The sequence below is a fragment of the Xenopus laevis genome, chromosome 4L, assembly GCF_017654675.1.
Source record: "Xenopus laevis strain J_2021 chromosome 4L, Xenopus_laevis_v10.1, whole genome shotgun sequence".
NCBI classification, from domain to species: Eukaryota; Metazoa; Chordata; class Amphibia; order Anura; family Pipidae; genus Xenopus; species Xenopus laevis.
In genome coordinates, this window is record NC_054377.1 from 143,659,675 (window position 1) to 143,678,626 (window position 18,952).

General features: G+C 37.4%; 1 protein-coding gene across 3 annotated transcripts in view; it reads right to left on the bottom strand.

Moving 5' to 3' along the window:
- Positions 1-651: 651 nt before the first annotated feature.
- The window catches only part of LOC121403129 (chemokine-like protein TAFA-1), a 321,569-nt gene continuing 303,268 nt past the window's right edge, over positions 652-18,952 (bottom strand). The window contains exons 5-7 of one of the 3 annotated variants that reach the window (XM_041590899.1): positions 8,985-9,109; positions 6,592-6,656; positions 652-1,688 (exon numbers count right to left, since the gene is read on the bottom strand). In XM_041590899.1, the coding sequence (XP_041446833.1) occupies positions 6,639-6,656; positions 8,985-9,109 (143 nt within the window). In that variant the 3' untranslated portion in view covers positions 652-1,688; positions 6,592-6,638. Of the gene's footprint in view, positions 1,689-3,841; positions 4,380-6,591; positions 6,657-8,984; positions 9,110-18,952 lie in introns of those variants that run through there. The other 2 variants (XM_041590900.1, XM_041590898.1) reach the window with 2 other exon arrangements.

Genomic DNA, 18,952 nt, shown 5'->3' on the forward strand with positions numbered 1-18,952 from the left:
AAAAGAAGTCTATTAGAGTATCAATCCTGCCAGGTCAGAGGGACTAACACATTTATATCAATGGCAGGCATAATTTGGCCGATTTTCTAAAATTCAGATTTCTATTTTTTTTAATTAATCATATTTTTTCCTCGAAAAAGTTGTGGTTGTTTATTTCTCTAAAACTCAAGATTTATTAAATATAAAAACCACGATAAACTCTAATACAAACCTTCACAAAGTAAAAGTAGTTGAGGTCCCATACAAGTCAATGGGACGTTTTCATAAAATTTTTTTAGAGACAATAGAGATTTTAGAGGTTTTCCTATTCTTCAATGCATCGGTCAGCTTTTTTCCTTTCATACTTTTTATAATCTGATCTTTAAATAACTTTCATGGCATTTGTAGTTTTAGAGAAAATTTGTTTAATTATGGTTTCAAAAAGCTCTAATATCACAAAAATTCGACCTTCAATAAATGGGCTTTAATAGGCCTGTTCCGGTAACCATGAAGGAACTCGATTATGTTAATAAACTACAATCTAACTATTCCTATTTTGCTGTTGTTCACTATTAAGACTTTCATTTTTTGATATGCAGCCAATAACAATGTACAGGAGTTCCCTAAAGTAACTAGAAAACAAACACAAAACAAAGAAAAAAAGGCTTATTATAAGAAGTTATACACGTTTAATGATATTATCCAGAAGTAGGAGAAATATTGCAGCTTAAATTAACCCATCAATAAATTAAAATCCCTTTCAAATGTAAGAACGTGAATTTTCAAACTCCATATAAGCGTTATTAGGCATTAAAAAAAGCAACAAACCAAATGATGTTAAGGAAGATTATTTTTTTTCTTCAAAGGGATAAGCAATTGCAAACATTGTGGAGTCAGATAAGGATTCTTGCATACAGCCCCAGAAAAAAACCTTCAACTATTATTTCTATTTACACCTTTAATGCAAACCAACCCATCATAAGCTATTGCTCTCAAAAGTGAATGTGCAATAGAAATGCTTATGGTAAGTCTTCCATGCTCATCTTTCTTGTGGATCTTCCTAAACATAAGTATATACTTAACTGGAAGATGGCCGAGCCATCAACATAAAGTTTGTCAGTTTAATAATAAAAACATGGACATGGTTATAGTCTGCATGCTATTATCACACATGGGTAGAAAGTCTCAGGAAAAAAATAAAAGGGAAAAAAATCAATAGATTTAATCAGCATGTTGATCAAGAATAAAAGGAAGATCTTGATTCCACATGTTTTTCAGCTCCAAGTTCTTGGGTAGGTTGATCCTTATCTTTTTTTGCTTCAGTGATACAAATATGATAGCGTTCCAAAGCATAAAAAAAAAACAGAAAGAGCCTTCCACTGATTTACGAGGCGGGGAATATATACATGATTTTCAGATTGTGTCAAGTCTAGAAACCCAAGTTTCAAGCTCCACCACCAACACATTCCAAAGTTTCTGCCATCCTTGTCAAAATCTAAAATACATTTTTGCTCTTACTGTGAGTCATTTCATTTCACATTATTGAAATCACTAAATGTTTTTGTTTTGAAAATTCAAAGTGCAAGAAAAATATCCATTTGGCTTGTAAATCCTTAATATAGTCTGTAAGATTTAAGATGGCCTGTTCTTCTTCCTGTCAGCTGATCACTGTGTTATCTGTCAGGAGATGATTAGGATTTCGGATGAATCTGAAACAAAAACACAATTTACACTCAAGCTCTGTAGTTAAAAAGGGAACTTTTTATTTTTCTAAAATAATCCTTACATTTATGCAGAATTATTAATTTTCTCATTAGATTTTTTGAAAGATTGACATTTTTATCTCAACTGCTACCATATTTATGGCAAAAAACTTGATTGTAAGAGAAATCTAAAATTTTTACAAATTTGACAAAATAGTGAAATATAAAATAGCTTGAGTGTTAAAGCAAACACCCATTGAGATCTATAAAAGCTTATACACAAGGGGGGTTGTGGGAGCACCCGCATTGCTAAGTAAAAATATATAGAAGTAAAAGGGAAAGTGCTACTGGCATATCCAAATGGGTCAGTGCACATTCCCTGGGCCCCTGTCTAAGTAATTCAGTAGATATGCAAATGCATGTGTTAACAAAGACAGGGGTTTTTAGTTGCAAAGTTATGATCATAAAGTTGAAAAGCCACCATACCACGTCAAGGTAAACCCCATATGGCGGTCCCTAACTTGTTTACCTACCAGTCATAGTATTGAGGATCCTGTGTCTCTCTGCATAATAGCATTAGTAAAGTAAAAAGTAAAAGTCTGCTGAACCTTGGTTTCTGGAGGGCTAAATCCTCCCCCGCTGCTGAATTGCAGCATTTAAGAGAGAGTGATTGCCCAAACCAACGCCCATTTTTGAAAAAAATTTATAAATATGGTGCAGTTAAAAGCATAGGGCCACTATTAATTAATAGGGGTGGGTATGGGGGGTGCTACAAGCCACAAGAAGCTTAGCCAAAGCTACAGACTGTAAGAGCAAATACACAAGAGGGGTTGTGGGAGCACCCGCATTGCTAAGTAAAAATATATAGAAGTAAAAGGGAAAGTGCTACTGGCATATCCAGCTTTTAACTGCACCATATTTATAAATTTTTGTCAAAAATGGGCGTTGGTTTGGGCAATCACTCTCTCTTAAATGCTGCAATTCAGCAGCGGGGGAGGATTTAGCCCTCCAGAAACCAAGGTTCAGCAGACTTTTACTTTTTACTTTACTAATGCTATTATGCAGAGAGACACAGGATCCTCAATACTATGACTGGTAGGTAAACAAGTTAGGGACCGCCATATTGGGTTTACCTTGACGTGGTATGGTGGCTTTTCAACTTTATGATCATAACTTTGCAACTAAAAACCCCTGTCTTTGTTAACACATGCATTTGCATATCTACTGAATTACTTAGACAGGGGCCCAGGGAATGTGCACTGACCCATTTGGATATGCCAGTAGCACTTCCCTTATACTTCTATATATTTTTACTTAGCAATGCGGGTGCTCCCACAACCCCCCTTGTGTATCTATAAAAGCTTGCCAGATTTTACTTTTACCATGATTTTACCACATTTTTTAATTTAAACTTTCAATTAATACTTAATAAATTAGGTAGCTTTATTCATTTCCTCTTTGTATTTGTTTTCAAAAAATTGACATTTTTCTCAACTGCTCCCATATTTATGGAAGAAAAACTTGATTGCAACAAAAATCATTTATTTTTACAAATTTGACTGATTAAATTATTGTGAAAAATAAGTAGGGATGCACCAAATCCAGGATTCGGTTTGGTATTCAAGTCAAGAGTTTTTTTCAGCAGGATTCCAAGTGCCTGGCTGAACTGCATCTGAATCCAAAAAAAATCACATGACTTTTTAGTACACAAACAAGAAAGCCAACATTTTTTTTGATATTCGCTGCGTGCAGTGTTTCTTTTCCCCTTTAATTTACATATACAAATTAGGGTTCATATTTGGCTCGGTATTCAGCCGGATCTTTCGCAAAAGATTTGGTATTCAGTTAAATCCTAAAATAGTGGATTTGGTGCATTCCTAAAAATAAACTTTACTTGCCATTTTTTTTAAATCTGAACTTTCAATTAATAGGCAATTAATAGGCAATAAATTAGGTAGATTTATTAATTTTCTTATTTGATTTTTTGAAAATTCTTATATTTATTTAATATTATAGAAAAAAACTTGATTGCAACAAAAATAATTTATTTTTTAAAATTCTGACTGTGAAAAAAATCAGTTAAATAAAATACAAAAAAATAAAAAAATAAATATAAATTGTAAATATAAATTAAAGGCAACATGAACAAGTACATTGAATATTCTGGACAGCAACATATTATTTATGCTATATACAAATGTAGGTCAAATCATGTTTCCTTCCTATGTTTTACAAGTCCCTTCAATTTCTCTAATGCATCCTGCTGAGAGAGATTATCACCCAAGGCTTAAGGTGACCCCACAAAGACCTACCATTGTGTTATTCAGTCACTCTTGATTTACCCAATGAGGCCAAAAGGAAGGGACCCAGTTGTTTCTTTGTGACTTGGTCACACATGAAGGTGCACAAATGCCATAATTTCACCCTCAAATGAACTGTTACTAAGAAAGGGACAATTTTCTTGAAATTATAGATTGTGTTTGTCCGCAATTAGAGAAGAAATGTGGTGAAAAAACATGATAGTGAATATTCTTGAGTACAACTTCAATTGTCGTGATTTATTTTAATTTTTTTTAAAATTTGCATGAAAACACTCACTAGTTAAAGTTAAAGCTGCTGGGTTTCGATAGAAGACAATATGAATTCTCTCAGAATATTTCAAACTTTATTTCGTTTTTTTCCAGTTTAGTAAAGCCCCTATGAAAGCAAATTAAATAATGTTATTTTCTTTAATATGCCCCCTTTTCTCACAACACAATCACCATTATTCTATTTGAGTTAAACACTGTATGCTAGTGCTTGAGAACAATACATTTGGCAATAGTAAAAAGTTTTTTTCCCCAAAATCTTTTTTTCCCTCAAATTTAAAAAAATTGCCTTTAAGGGTAGGGTCGCTTATCAATGGCATTGATTTATTGACTTGGATTTTTATTTGTTTATAGATAATATGGGCAAGTAATGGTTTACCAATTCAGTTAGTCGCCAGATTGGTGACCAATTTGTGTGCTTACCTTAAATGAGTACTAAATATTAAGATTTTTGCTAACAAGCTAATATCAATTTTTGGGGTTGCTGTACAATCTTCCAACACCTTAGCTTCTTGCTACTCCCTACTTATGCCCTTCTAAAGCTTTGGGTAGTCTGGCCTGCCCTACACTTGGCAGCATCACAAGGGTACATGGGGTGTGCCCAGTTTAGCAGATTTTGTTTAACCTTATTGATATGTTTTACTTCTATGGAGGGAGATATAACACAACAAAACACACAACTAGTGATGGGCAAATTTGTGCCGTTTCGCCTGAAAATTTGCGAATTTCACGCGAAATTCGCGAAAACGGCAAAAAAATTGCGAAACGCTGGCTTCTCGTTTTTGACACCGGTGTCCATTTTTTCGACGCCGGCGTCCGTTTTTTTTCAACTCGGCAAATTTTTTCGGGTGAATTTTCGCGGTTGTTTCGCAAATTTATTAGCTGGCGGCGAATCGTGCAAATTCACTGCGAATTCGCGCCTGGCGAATAAATTCGCCAATCACTACACACAACAAAATAAATTCAGTTTCTCATGGAGCAGAGGCAGAGTATCAGTCTGGCCAGAAAGCACAGATAACTAGTGATGGGCGAATTTGCGCCGTTTCGCTTCGCCTAAAAATTTGCGAAACAGCAAAAAATTTGCGAAACAGCGCCGACGTCTCGTTTTTGACGCCAGCGCCCGTTTTTGACGCCGGCGGCCGTTTGTGACACCAGCGTCCGTTTTTTTTGACGTTGGCATCCGTTTTTTTTTACGCTGGCGAATTTTTTACGGGCGTTTTGCGAATTTATTCGCTGGCGGCGAAATTCGCCCATCACTACAGATAACCCTTTCAGACATAAAATATCAAGCTCTATCACTTCATATCTATTCAGAACATTCATGTTACAGTGTATTCAATGTTTTAACTAAAATTTAGGTTAGATAAAACAAGGGAAATCTTTGCCTACTTCATTGCATCTATACATAAATACCTATGCACAGAAAATATATAATATAATGTAACAATATTTTGTATAAAAAGTATAAAAAGTAAAAATACACTGTTGTAACACTTGGGGGCAGATTTATCAAAGGTCGAAGTGAAGGTTCGAAGTTAAAAACTTCGAATTTCGAAGTAATTTTTGGGTACCCATCGCAATTGGGGGAGTTTGGGAGATCGAAGGTCGAAGTTAAAAAAACTTTGAATCGAAGTAGATCGAAGTAGGCCCACTTCGACCCCAAAAAACTTTGACCACCATTCGATTGGTCTTTTTGAATACAAAGTTTTTTTAACTTCGATTTACCTTTGATAAATATGCCCCTTGGGGAGTTATTTATCAAAGGTTGAGTTTTAGAGGTTTTTTTTATACCTCGAATGAACTCACAACTTCAATGTTTTCCGATTTAAGGAAAAACATGAATGGAAAAAACTCTAATCTGTGAATTCGGGGTGAATAACCCAAAAAAATTTATTGAGTTTTTCCGTGGAAAAAAACTCAAATTGCTTGAATTGAGTTTTCGAGCAAAACCCATTAAAAAAAAAAAACAATTGTCATGAAGGATATTAACATCTTCAAATGGTTCAAGGGACCGCTGCCATTAACTTCGACATGACCTCGACAGGTTTTAGCTGGAGTATTTTTCAGATTTGAGCTAATTCCAGCTTTGTTCCAAATTTGTTTTGTTTTTACAAAATCCAGAAAATTTTATTTTTTGACTGAAAACTGCCCTCAATTGTTTCTGGAAAACACAACTCGACTTTTGATTAATCTGCCCCTAGATATCAAAATTAAACACATTGGTGGTTGCAAAGCAGGTTGTTTCATAGAGCAAACAGCAAACAGTCATATTTGTAACTGTAATGTCAAATCTTTATGGTGCCAACAATCACTATACCTACAAGGTTTCAGGGCCTCTCAGATGCCATCCTGCCTTGCATCAAGTTGGTCATAAGTGACCCTGAAACTTGAAAAAAACAAAAATGTAAAACTCCCACCCCTACAAAAGTAGACATTCTGCATTTTATTATTTCCAACTGGTGGCCCCTTGATGTTCAACTACAAACTTTTCCCAATAAACCATGTTGGGATTTGAAGTTTAACTCTTTTTTAAAGGACCATAAGTGGTATACATTCAGAAAAAGAAACATTAAAGGAAAACAATAGCATAACGGTATATTACTATCCTATATATAATTTAATATTTAGTTTCCATTTCTCTACAAAATAAAGTGGTGGCATACAGTCCAAAACATCCCTATATTTTGCAGAAAATTCCTCTTCCCAGCTCCCCTGTACCTACCCATTTTATAGTCTAATCTAATCCTGCTGGATTTGGGGGTGGTGCAAGGATATGATTGGCTAGGCTACCATGTAAATGCATCTCCAGTCTACTGGGTCTTTGCACCAAGCCCATTCCCATAATTATGGCTGCATCAGATGAAGAATCAAAGAATCAAGAATAAAAAATTATAAGAATCAGACATGAGCACATACAGGGACTAGTCATGGGCGAATCCGTCCGTTTCGCTTCAGCCGGAAAAATTTGCAAAATGGCAAAAAAATTGTGAAACACATTGAAGTCAGTGGGCATCAAAATAATTTTTATGGACGCGCCAATTATTTTGTTGCAGCACATTTTTTGCTGGCAAATTTTTGGAGCAGTTTCACGAATTTATTCGTGGGCGGCAAAATGCAGAAATTTGCATGGAATCCGTGCCTGCCAAATTTATTTCCCCATCACTAACAGGGACAATAGATATATGTAATATGGACATGAACCATCCATCAATGGATAGATTATATATATATATATATATATATATATATATATATATATATACACACATACAGGTATGGGACCTGTTATCCAGAATGCTCGGGACCCTGGGTTTTCCGTAATTTGGGTTTTCGTGCCTTAAGTCTACTGGAAATCAATTTAAACATTAAATAAGCCCAATAGGCTGGTTTTGCTTCCAGTAAGGATTAATTATATCTTAGTTGGGATCAAGTACAAGCTACTGTTTTATTATTACAGAGAAAATGAAAATCATTTTTAAAAGTTTGGATTATTTGGATAAAATGGAGTCTATTGGAGACAGCCATTCCGTAATTCGGAGCTTCCTGGATATCGGGTTTCCGGATAAGGGATCCTATACCTGTATATATATATACGGCTATTTTGATGGATATTTGGAAGGAATAATCTAACGTGTCAATTCAAGCCTTGGAAGAACACATTAAGAATTAACCCATAAACAGTTTATTATGTGCGAGCCCTTAACTCTCAAATGAAAATAAGTCAGTGCTCTGAAGATCCTCTGTTAGGTTTCACAGCACTGCCTCCTGGGCAAGAATGATTGCAGAGAAAGAAAGCTGAATAAAAGGATTTAATTGGGATGCACACAATCCATTATTCAGTTTGGTATCTGTCCTGAATCCAAGCTTGTTCTGCAAGGGAACCTAAACCAAACTCTCAACTCAATTTATTTAGAAAAAAAAAAATCTCGAAAATCTGAATGAAGAAATGTTAACGTTATTTATGGAATTCCATGGGAGGTGTAATCTTAACATTCAATACATTTTATTTTTGAAGATTTTTAAAACGTTTTATTTATTTTACAGACTCATTGAAAATGAACGGAGCAATGTGAATTTCACTAGTAATCAAGTTTTTTTTTTCCTGCCAAACTTACTCGATTGGCGCTTGGTAAAAACAATATGAGAATTGAGAATTGAGTCCCCACCAAGTCACGTAAAATGCAATAACTGTTAGCAACAATGTTTCATTTCACAGATAATACTATTTTTTAATTCTTTTCCAAATTTGAATATACCTTTACTCAGCTGAATCCAAAAATTATGGTTCGGTGCATCCCTATTATTTACTATTACGAAAACATCCAAATTAAATTTTTTTCCCCCTTAAATAATTCTTTAATGGAAATCAGAGGACTTATCGAAACCTACACATCCCTGGTCATGGTGTATGCAATATTAATAAAGTGTATGTAAGGGATGTACTGAAATGAAATGAAAAATTGGCAAAATTTGATTCCTGCTAGAACTACTTCATTATGAATGCATTTTAAAAAAAAATATTCTCATCTAATTACTTAAACATCAAACATTTTAAGCCATAAAGGAAACCATATAGTCATATTACAAATATTAAATATACTTTACAATATTATGGGATTTAACTAATTTTTTCAACAAATTTATGTTCTCATCCCCATATTCCCAGCTTGGAGGCACATGCCGTTTTGGAATGGTGATGCCAGTTTATACTTACTCTTGTGGTTTTGATCTTATTGCCGGTTGCACACATCCATCCCGAGTTATCAGGAAGGGTTTTACATTCTTCTCCTTCTAAACAAGGTTCCATTTCACACCACCATTTCCCAATAACTATGGAAGCTGAAAAAGAAGAAGAATATAGAAAAGGTTAAGATTGTGTGAATGGGAGCATATATATGTGATCTTTAATCAGTTTAGTATTTTTTTTAAATATACAGAAATAGAAAGAAGTTGTTAGAGAATAGTGATGGGCGAATAAATTCGGCTGGTGCGAATTTCCGCGTTTCGCCACCAGCGAATAAATTTGTGAAAAATCCCCAGTGGCAAAGAGGTGCCGGCGTCAAAAAACAATTCTGAAAAGTCACTCACATAAAAAACGCTGGGCGTCAACACTATTCGGACGCCCATTGAATTTAACCCTGGCAATTTTGTGTTTCGTGAATTTTTCGGTGAAGCAAAATGGGAGAAATTCGCCCATCACTACTAGAGAATATAATAATATTCAGCAATACTGTATATATGGGAAGCTTCCCTTGCATAGTTAGTAAAATGAATTGCCGGCCCCCAATGCTTTCATCACCGCGATCATCCTACAAGACATTAATAGTGATGGGCGAATTTGCGCCGTTTCGCTTCGCCGAAAAATAGGCGAATTTTGCGCGAAATTTGCGAAACAGCGAAAAATTTGAGAAACGGCGCCGGCGTCTCGTTTTTGACGCCGGCGCCCGTTTTTGACGCTGGCGCCCATTTTTTCGACGCCGGCGCCCGTTTTTGACGCCGGCGTCCATTTTTTAGAAAAAAATTTTTTGCGGCGGCGAATTTTTTCCGCGAATTTTCGCAGGCGTTTCGCGAATTTATTCGCTGGCGGCGAATCTCGCAAATTCGCCGTTAATTCGCACCTGGTGAATAAATTCGCCCATCACTAGACATTAATGACACAAGTGCAGGTCAGTATTGCTGTGTGTTAAAATGGATAATCATACATGTATTTTTAGTGGATGATCCCTGCCAATGTATTTGTTTTATTTGTATCATGCATACTGGTTTGTTTATTGATTCGACCTGGTTCATCTGCTGATGCATCTTGTTGGCTAGTAATGGCCAGAACTAGGCTTGGTAGGAAAGGCAGATGGCTAGGGTGCATCTTTTGGGGTGGCAGTGTTTTCCCACAAAAAAGGACTGCAGAATACACTCCACTCCCACCACCCTGGCTTACTTGAAAGGGTAAGTGGGCAGAGCGAGGCGGCAAGTGGGGGGGTCAGGTTGCAATAAGAAGGGGTGCTATTGTATGTAGTAGCCGACAGCAGCCAAATAATCAGGGTAGAGAGTCGAAGGGGGGGGGGCAAGAGGTACTTGGGTGCCCTTGGCCCAGCTCTGCAGCCAGTGCATAGATAGATCAACTCTTCACTTCCTAGAGCTCCAGTTATTCAGACTGTCAGCCTGAACTTACCAGATCAAAAGATATGGCCACTCATAAGGTATCCATCCATTCAGCCTGACGCCAGTGGGTCAGATACCAAAGAATATCATCCAGCGGAGGACATGAAAACTATCACCATGAAGTTTGTGCATGTCTATATACCTTAGCAGGGAAACTGCAGGGCAAGTTCTACTGGGACAGGAACTAAAATGAATGATTACAGATGAAATTTCTTGTACAGTCAATTATTAATAATATACATACTTTAAAAATGTATAATGTATGTAATTTCTTGAATTATTAGCCTTTCTACTTTCTTTAAAATAAAATTTTAAATTCAATCCGAATGTTGAAGGTAGTTAACAGAGGAGCTCCATTCAAATTCTTCATTTTTGATATACAGGATCCGTTATCCGGAAACCTGCTATCCAGAAAGCACAGAATTAAGAGAAGGCCGTCTCCCATAGGGTCCATTTTAATCATTTAAAAGAATTTAAAACTTTAAAACAGATTTTTTTTTTCTCTGTAATAATAAACCAGTAGCTTGTACTTGATCCCAACTCAGATATAATTAATCCTTATTGGAGGCAAAACATTCTAATTGTGTTTAATTAATGTGACAATGATTTTTTTTTTAGTAGACTAAAGGTATGGAGATCCAAATTACAGAAAGGCCCTTTATCTGGAAACCCCAAGTCTGGAGGATTCTGGATAACAGGTCCCATACCTGTATATATAAACCTTAGAATACTATATACTATCCTGCATCATATTTTAAATTCATATCAATGTTCACTGTTCCCTTAAACATTCTCTGCAAAGCTTTGTGTAGAACATAACGTACCAGCATTATAGAATGAAAGAGAATAGTAAAGTTGCTGCAGTTTTTCCCCGTGTTGTTAGTTTAAAGGCGATTTGCAAGGCATCACGCACATCAAGAATAAAACAAAAAAAACACAATTTTGCCCAGGGATTTCCCAATCTCAGTTTTGTGACGACTGCACAAAGAGATGAGATTTGCCAGCGGCACATGGACCAGGTGTCAGACAGCGAGAAGGAAGCGTCACGCTCGGCTGCCTCTGCAGCTGAATCACATTCCCCGGTACCACAGGCGAAAACCGAAGCAATGGGGCTGCTATTTAGGATGTACTAAAAAAAAAAATACTGACACATCTCGCAATCATTGTGCCAGATTATGGTATCATGAAAATGTCTGCAGTCTATCACTCTATATGGCACTGGGAACGTAAGACAATTTGTGCTTACAGTGATCCTTTTTCCTACATTTTATCAAAGTCTCTCAAAAGTGGGATGTATTTGTATTGTGGGGTGGTGGGCATGAGCAGCCATATTGTTTGTAGGCTATCTTTATTGCTACCATGACCAGGGGTGTTTACATAGTAACATAGTAACATAGTAAGTTAGGTTGAATAAAGACACACGTCAACCTTTTAACCTGCCTAACTGCCAGTTGATCCAGAGGAAGGCAAAAAAACCATTTGAAGCCTCTCCAATTTGCCTCAGGGAGGGAAAAATTCCTTCCTGACTCCAAAATGGCAATGGGACCAGTCCCTGGATCAACTTTTACTATGAGCTATCTCCCATATCCCTGTATTCCCTCACTTGCTAAACACCATCCAACCCCTTCTTATACCTATCTAATGTATCAGCCTGTACCACTGATTCAGGGAGACAATTCCACATCTTCACAGCTCTCACTGTAACAAACCCCTTCCCAATATTTAGTCGGAACCTCTTTTCTTCTAATCAGAATGGGTGACCTTGTGTCAGCTGGAAAGACCTACTGGTAAATAAATCATTAGAGAGATTATTATATGATCCCTAGTGATGGGCGAATTTTTGCGGCATATTCGCCGGCGCCGAAACGCGCAAATTCGTCCATCAATAATGATCCCCTTATATATTTATACATAGTCATCATATCACCCCTTAAGCGCCTCTTCTCCAGTGTGAACATCCCCAATTTGGTCAGTCTTTCCTCATAGCTAAGCTTTTCCATAGCTTTTAGGGTCAGGGCACACGCTGGCTAAAATGTAAGTCGTCGGCGGGATGGCACTCGGAGCTATTAGTTTTCCGAAGGGATCCAAAGTTGCCTCACGAGGACGAGGGCGATTTACATTTTAGCCAGCAGGATAGCAGGGGAAGCAGTTCGGGGAGATTAGTCACCCCGAAGGAGAGGAGATTTGTCCCCAAATCTGCCTGTGTGTCCTGACCCTTACCAGCTTAGTTACCCTTCTCTGGACCCTCTCTAATACAATAATGTCCTGTTTGAGCACTGGAGACCAAAACTGTACGGCATATTCTAGATGTGGACCCATCTAATACAACTGAAGACCTTATTTGCCCTTGATGCTTCTGACTGGCATTGCTTTCTACAGCCAAGTTTATTATCTACAAGAACCCCAAGGTCCTTTTCCATAACTTTGAGAGGTTACTTTGCAGGTTGGGTGTAATCATTAAGGATCATGCAATAATTCAGCCATATTGTTTATGTTAGGCATATTTACTATATCACAAGTGGTTGTCTACTTTGCATGCCAGGTGGGAGCTTAACGACATGCAGTTCTCTTTGTGCAGAACTTGCAAATGTGAAACAGGCCCCTGTAAGGATTTCCCCCCCCCCCCCAGCCTTCCTCTTCCAATAGTTGCAGCCCTAACTCCATCATGGGGAAATATGTAATCTTCACTTGCCTATTTCAGGAAGTAGTCACAAGTGTTTTTTAGACCCTTTGGACACCAGCCCTCTTGAACCCATTTGATCATACACTTTGAGATATATAAATCACTTCCATAAACTGTAATTTACCACGGTTGGAAGTGACCTCTTGATTAACTTTTAGACCGGCCCCCCCACCCAGAGTCAAATGGGGGGTCCAGGGCCCACCAGGTTTGCTGTTTCAGGGGATTGCACCCCCACCCCAGCTGCAACCCCCCTGCACCCTGGAGTGGTGCCATGCATACCTTATTTCAGCAGGGGTCTAGGTCAGCATTGACCACTGGGTTTAATCCTGGTGTTCAGCTGGCCTGGTCCGACCCTGTCCCCACTTGTTGCTCCTGGCCACCCTGGATGGGGATGCAGGCTATGGATTAGCCTCACTACAGGGCTGCTTATGCACTTAATGTATGCTTTCTCTTTGAATAAAATATGCCTCTATGTCTAATAAATGTACAAAGACAGCTTGAAGAAGCCTCAGTAAAAGGGGAAGCTCATCTTCCTTCTTCGTTTGCACATGTATTTTGTATTAAGGTACAGCAGTTGAATGTATGAGAAACTCGCTTCAGGAAGCAGCAGCCCACAAGTTACCAGGGGTGGCAAAAAGCTGCTCCTGGTAACTTTAGGAGCAGAGTTTCCTATTATTAAACCATAAATGTGGCTATTCTAGTCAAGTGAGCATAATTGCAGCCCCCCTGGACCCACTCCGGCAAAGGAAAGGTAAGCACTGGGGAGTGAGGGGAGGGGGCAGCGGCTCAGGGGACAAAATTGTCCTGAAGGGGCATGATTAGTTCATGGATTGGGATGTTAGATCAATTACAACTTATTATGTGTGATTTCACAACTCATCAGTTATACATAATACCATGTACTATACCATCATTTGTAACAGTAAAGGGACCAACCATGTGTTAGAGTGACTATAAAAATGCAAACAGGTGTAAGTGGAGTGCGGGAACTATCTGCTTCATTCTAAATTCTTGTAGGATGCCGTTATAATAAACCAGCCTTTCATAAAACATTTTCAATGCAGTGCCAGGCAGATTGACTCCCCAACTCAAGCTCTGGCATATCAATCACTTTCCTATGTTGCAGGAAGTTGAAAGCTTCCCCCCAGTACAACCCTTTGATGTCTTTTTAATTCTTAGAAACACAATGTCCAGATGCTGAAGGAGGCCTCTGCGGATTTTCTTTGTGAATGAATTTGTTTTGTGGCCAAGTCGGCTTTACTTATTCATATTGCTTTGTGTAGCTGCAGCCGTGCAACCTCACTACTTCATTAGGCTCCTCTTTTATCAGGTTACAGGGAAAACCTTGTTGTCAGGGAGTCAGACATCAGGAACCTGCAGCGAGCAACGGCACTGTGCTCATCTGCATTCCTAATACTGCTGTGTATACCAGATAGAAAGATAGATAATAGATAGATAGATAAATAGATAGATAGACAATAGATGGATAGAAGGATAGAAAGGTCCCCAAATCAGCACATATATTTCACCGCAAATGGAAAGCGCTGATCCTTTATATATATATATATATATATATATATATATATATATATATATATATATATATATATATATATATATATATATATATATATAAAATATATATATATATATCTCGTAGGGAGTAAGGTCTTGCAAATGGTGTGGAGGCAGGGTGTAGTGTAACTGTAACTAAGGGGCAAATTCACTAAGATTTGTAGTTGCGCCAGGCGTAACTTCGCCGCACTTCGCCAGGCGTAGTTTCGCCAGCGCTTCGCAAATTCACAAAAATCCGAAGTTGCGCTCAGGGATAGCGTAAGGTTGCGAAGTTGCACTAGCGTTGATTCGCTAAGTGAAGCGAAGTTACGCTAGCGAAGGCTAATTTGGAGGAATACGTATCAGCACTACAAATGGCTAGAAAACCTTCAAAACCTCAAATAAAAATTTTATTTTGCCCTACACATGTGCCCACTGTCTAGGTAAGTTGCCATGAGTCAGGAAATGTAGGGGGGAAGGAGGAGAGCCCCAAAAAAATTTTCCATCTTTTTCAGCCTATCACCCATAATGTAGAAGACACGCCAGCGTTTTTTGGGACTCAGAAAAATTTTTGACTTTTTTTGAAGCAATCCCTATCTACTCTATTGCGCTTCGCCTGGTCTGAGGTGGCGAAGGAAGTCTAGCGTAAAAGGTAGCGTTCAGTACACTGCGCGCGTTAGTGAATTTGCGTAGTTACGTCGCTAGCGAAACTTCGCCAGGCGTAAGGGTGCGAAGTAACACTAGCGAAACGACGCCAGCGTTCGTTAGTGAATTTGCGCAGTAACAAAAATGCCAAACGCTAGCGAAGTAACGCTAGCGTTCGGCGCTTCGGCGCTTAGTGAGTTTGCCCCTATATGCAGCGTGCAAGAATTGGGCGCCAGTGGTTCTTATAACTTAACCAATGAACAAATTTATAGAACAATACAATCTTCAATGGAGTGTACATAAGAGCAAAACAGGATCATACAGAACAGTGGATAGGCAATACTCACAGCACTTTGGTACAGTATTACAAATAAAATCGAACTTTTAAAAAATCACAAATTTTTCGGAATTTATTAAACCCAGAGGATGGAAAAGGCAGAATCTGAAAATCCGGCATCTCAGATCTGTCGAGGTTGCATCTATCTTTTTCTTTTCTCTCAAATAATTGATACAAGGTTGCATATAAGTCAATGGGAGAAGTCCCAATGATTTTATGATGTGCGCTGGGTTTCGTGCAATACCCCAAATTTTTTGGAGATTTCGGGTGAAAATTCCGAAAAAATCGTGAAAATCGACTGAAAAAATTCGAAAAAAACGTGAAAATCAGATTTTTTTTTCCCGCAAAGCAAATTTTGGGGAAAATGTATTAATAAATAAGCGTAAAAAACACGAGAGGATTTTATCGGAGTTTGTAGCAGAAAATATTGAGATACATTCGGACTTTGATAAATAACCCCCATAGTCCCTACTTCTGGGAAATTAGTACCCAGGATCTTAATACCTCTGACTCTCCTCATCGGAGCCTTGAGCTGCTCAGCTAAATAGCCTGTCTATCTATCTTAAGGGGAGTAGCATATCCTTTCTAAACCTGACCTGTCTAGGTTCCACTTGAGTTCTGCCTGCCTGCTCAGGCTATAGCCAACACAAGATGCACCCTGAGCGAATGGCTACAAAGGGTTTTATACTTTAGCACAGTGCCATTTACTAGTCACTGTTGAGAACACCAAGGGTATAGCTTAAAGCAGAATAATGAAATAGGTCCCCTGTTAGGACCCATTTAGGCATCTATACCACTGGGGATTAGCCTGCCAATATTATTAGAGGTGTTTAATATACCAGACCCCTACATTTGAATATATGTTTTCACATATTTCGTATTCATTCGATTTTGTGGTTCCATAATCCTACTCCTGTATACAGAATTTATTTAGGACCACAAAAAGAATTTGGTTAGAGCACAATTTTTTTTTTTTGAAAATCAATGTAACAAAAAATAACACAATAAAAACCAAACTAATCAAAATAACAACAACATTACTTTGCTCTCGGAGGAGGTTATACATACTAAAATCTGATTTCTTTTTAAAGAAAGTTTTGTGATGAAATGTATTTCGTGGTCACAAAAAGAATTAAGCATGAACACATGCATATATTTGACGTTTGCAAAATTGTTTACATGTTCTTGTAAGGCGTCCAGGGAAGCCAGTGCACCTTCCTAGTTCTTGATGTGCTGGTCCTTGAGTTTGTCTGTGCATACTTCTGAATTGACATCACATTGGACACACTCTGGCACTGGTATTCACTGCTACCCTTTTGCGGGTTCCAGAACTGGCAATTTTGAAATTTGGAATTGCCCTTTGATGCTCGGACATCATCTCTTGGTGCCCAAATTCTAAATAAAAGTCCTTTTCCAATGCCCAAACTGATTGTTACAGTTACTTTCTAAGCTCTTGTTCCCATTTTGATCTACTGGTTTTTGATTCAGTGCCTGCTTACTAATTGCTGGATGCCTGCCCTGATTCCTTGCCTGCCTTTACAATGATTCTGTTTTACCATTTTCTGTAATCTGCTTTGAATCTAACTGGACTGTTGGATTTCCAGTTCTGGAACCCGCAAAAGGGTAGCAGTGAATACCAGTGCCAGAGTGTGATCTCCCAGCAGTCCAACTGTTTCTGATACACAAATCATGATGGTCCTGAATATAAATAGTACCACCTAATTACAGCTCCAAATACTCGAAATCCGAAAAAATTGGATTTTTCAGACCTTAAAAAAAATCTGAATTTTTCGGGATTTATTAAAGTCCAATGGTAGGAAAACTCTGAATCCAAAACCCCGGCATCTAAAAGCTCTTGAGGTCCTTTATAAGTCAATGGGGTAGGTCCCAGTGTTTGCACTGATGTCTGTATCGATATCTGATGGTTTCGGAGCAAAAGCTCCCAAGTTTTTAGAGTGTTGCCCGATCCTATTTTTTTGGGCTTTTTTCTTCGTAAATAAGGTCCATTTGGGAATTTGGAGATACTCAAAGTTGGATATTGGAAATACTGAGATAAATTCAGATCTTGATACATAACCCCCTTACAGGTATATGAAATTATGGGGCAAACCTATAAAACATTTGAGTTTGAGAAAAAACATGGCAACAAACGCAAACAAAAATCAAAAATAAAAATGACAAAACAAAAAGCCGATGTAGCACTGTGCACTGCAAGTCATGGAGTTGATAAATCTGATGGAAAATGTACTTTGCAAAGACAGGAGAAGTAGAAGTCCTATATCTCTGTTCCATACTATTAAAGGCTCTACAGGAGGTGTGTTTTGTTCTGGTGGAAATTACTATCCTGGATCTGCTAAACCCTGCATGTACATTCCCATTTACCAAGGTAAGGAGATTGTTACATTTATAAATCCGCATATTGTATCATACATACTGTATTATATTCCAGGTCTTTTTTAACCATTGTTGAATCTTTTAGGCCAAACTTTAATCTAAAAAATACATTGTCGGATGCTTTTGTGGTTAAACCCCAACAATGGTGTTTCGTGCTACCTGGACTCTGCATGAAGCTATTATAGTGAGTGAGGACCTCTCTGGGTTTGATACAAAACATTAAATAAATCAATGTACCATTTGTCTCATAATGGATTTTAACAATTTATCATCAATGTCATTTTACTTTGTCTGTATGTGACTCTACGTTAATGTAACAAAACTTCACTGCAGTGCTCATCATTTCTATATGCGTGAATCTATCTTTATTATTTGTCTGTCCATTGGATTTCTCTATCTATCTATCTATCTATCTATCTATCTATCTATCTTATCTATATATCTTATCTATCCTTATCTATCTATCTATCTATCATCTATCTATCTATCTATCTATCTATCTATCTATCTATCTATCTATCTATCATCTATCTGTCTATCTATCTATCTATCTATCTATCTATCTATCATCTATCTATCCATTTATCTATCTATCTATCTATCTATCTATCTATCTATCTATCATCTATCAATCTATCTATCAATCTATCTATCTATCTATCTATCTATCATCTATCTATCCATTTATCTATCTATCTATCTATCTATCTATCTATCATCTATCTATCCATTTATCTATCTATCTATCTATCTATCTATCTATTTATCTATCTATCTATCTATCTATCTATCATCTATCAATCTATCTATCTATCAATCTATCTATCTATCTATCTATCTATCTATCTATCTATCTATCTATCTATCATCTATCTATCCATTTATCTATCTATCTATCTATCTATCTATC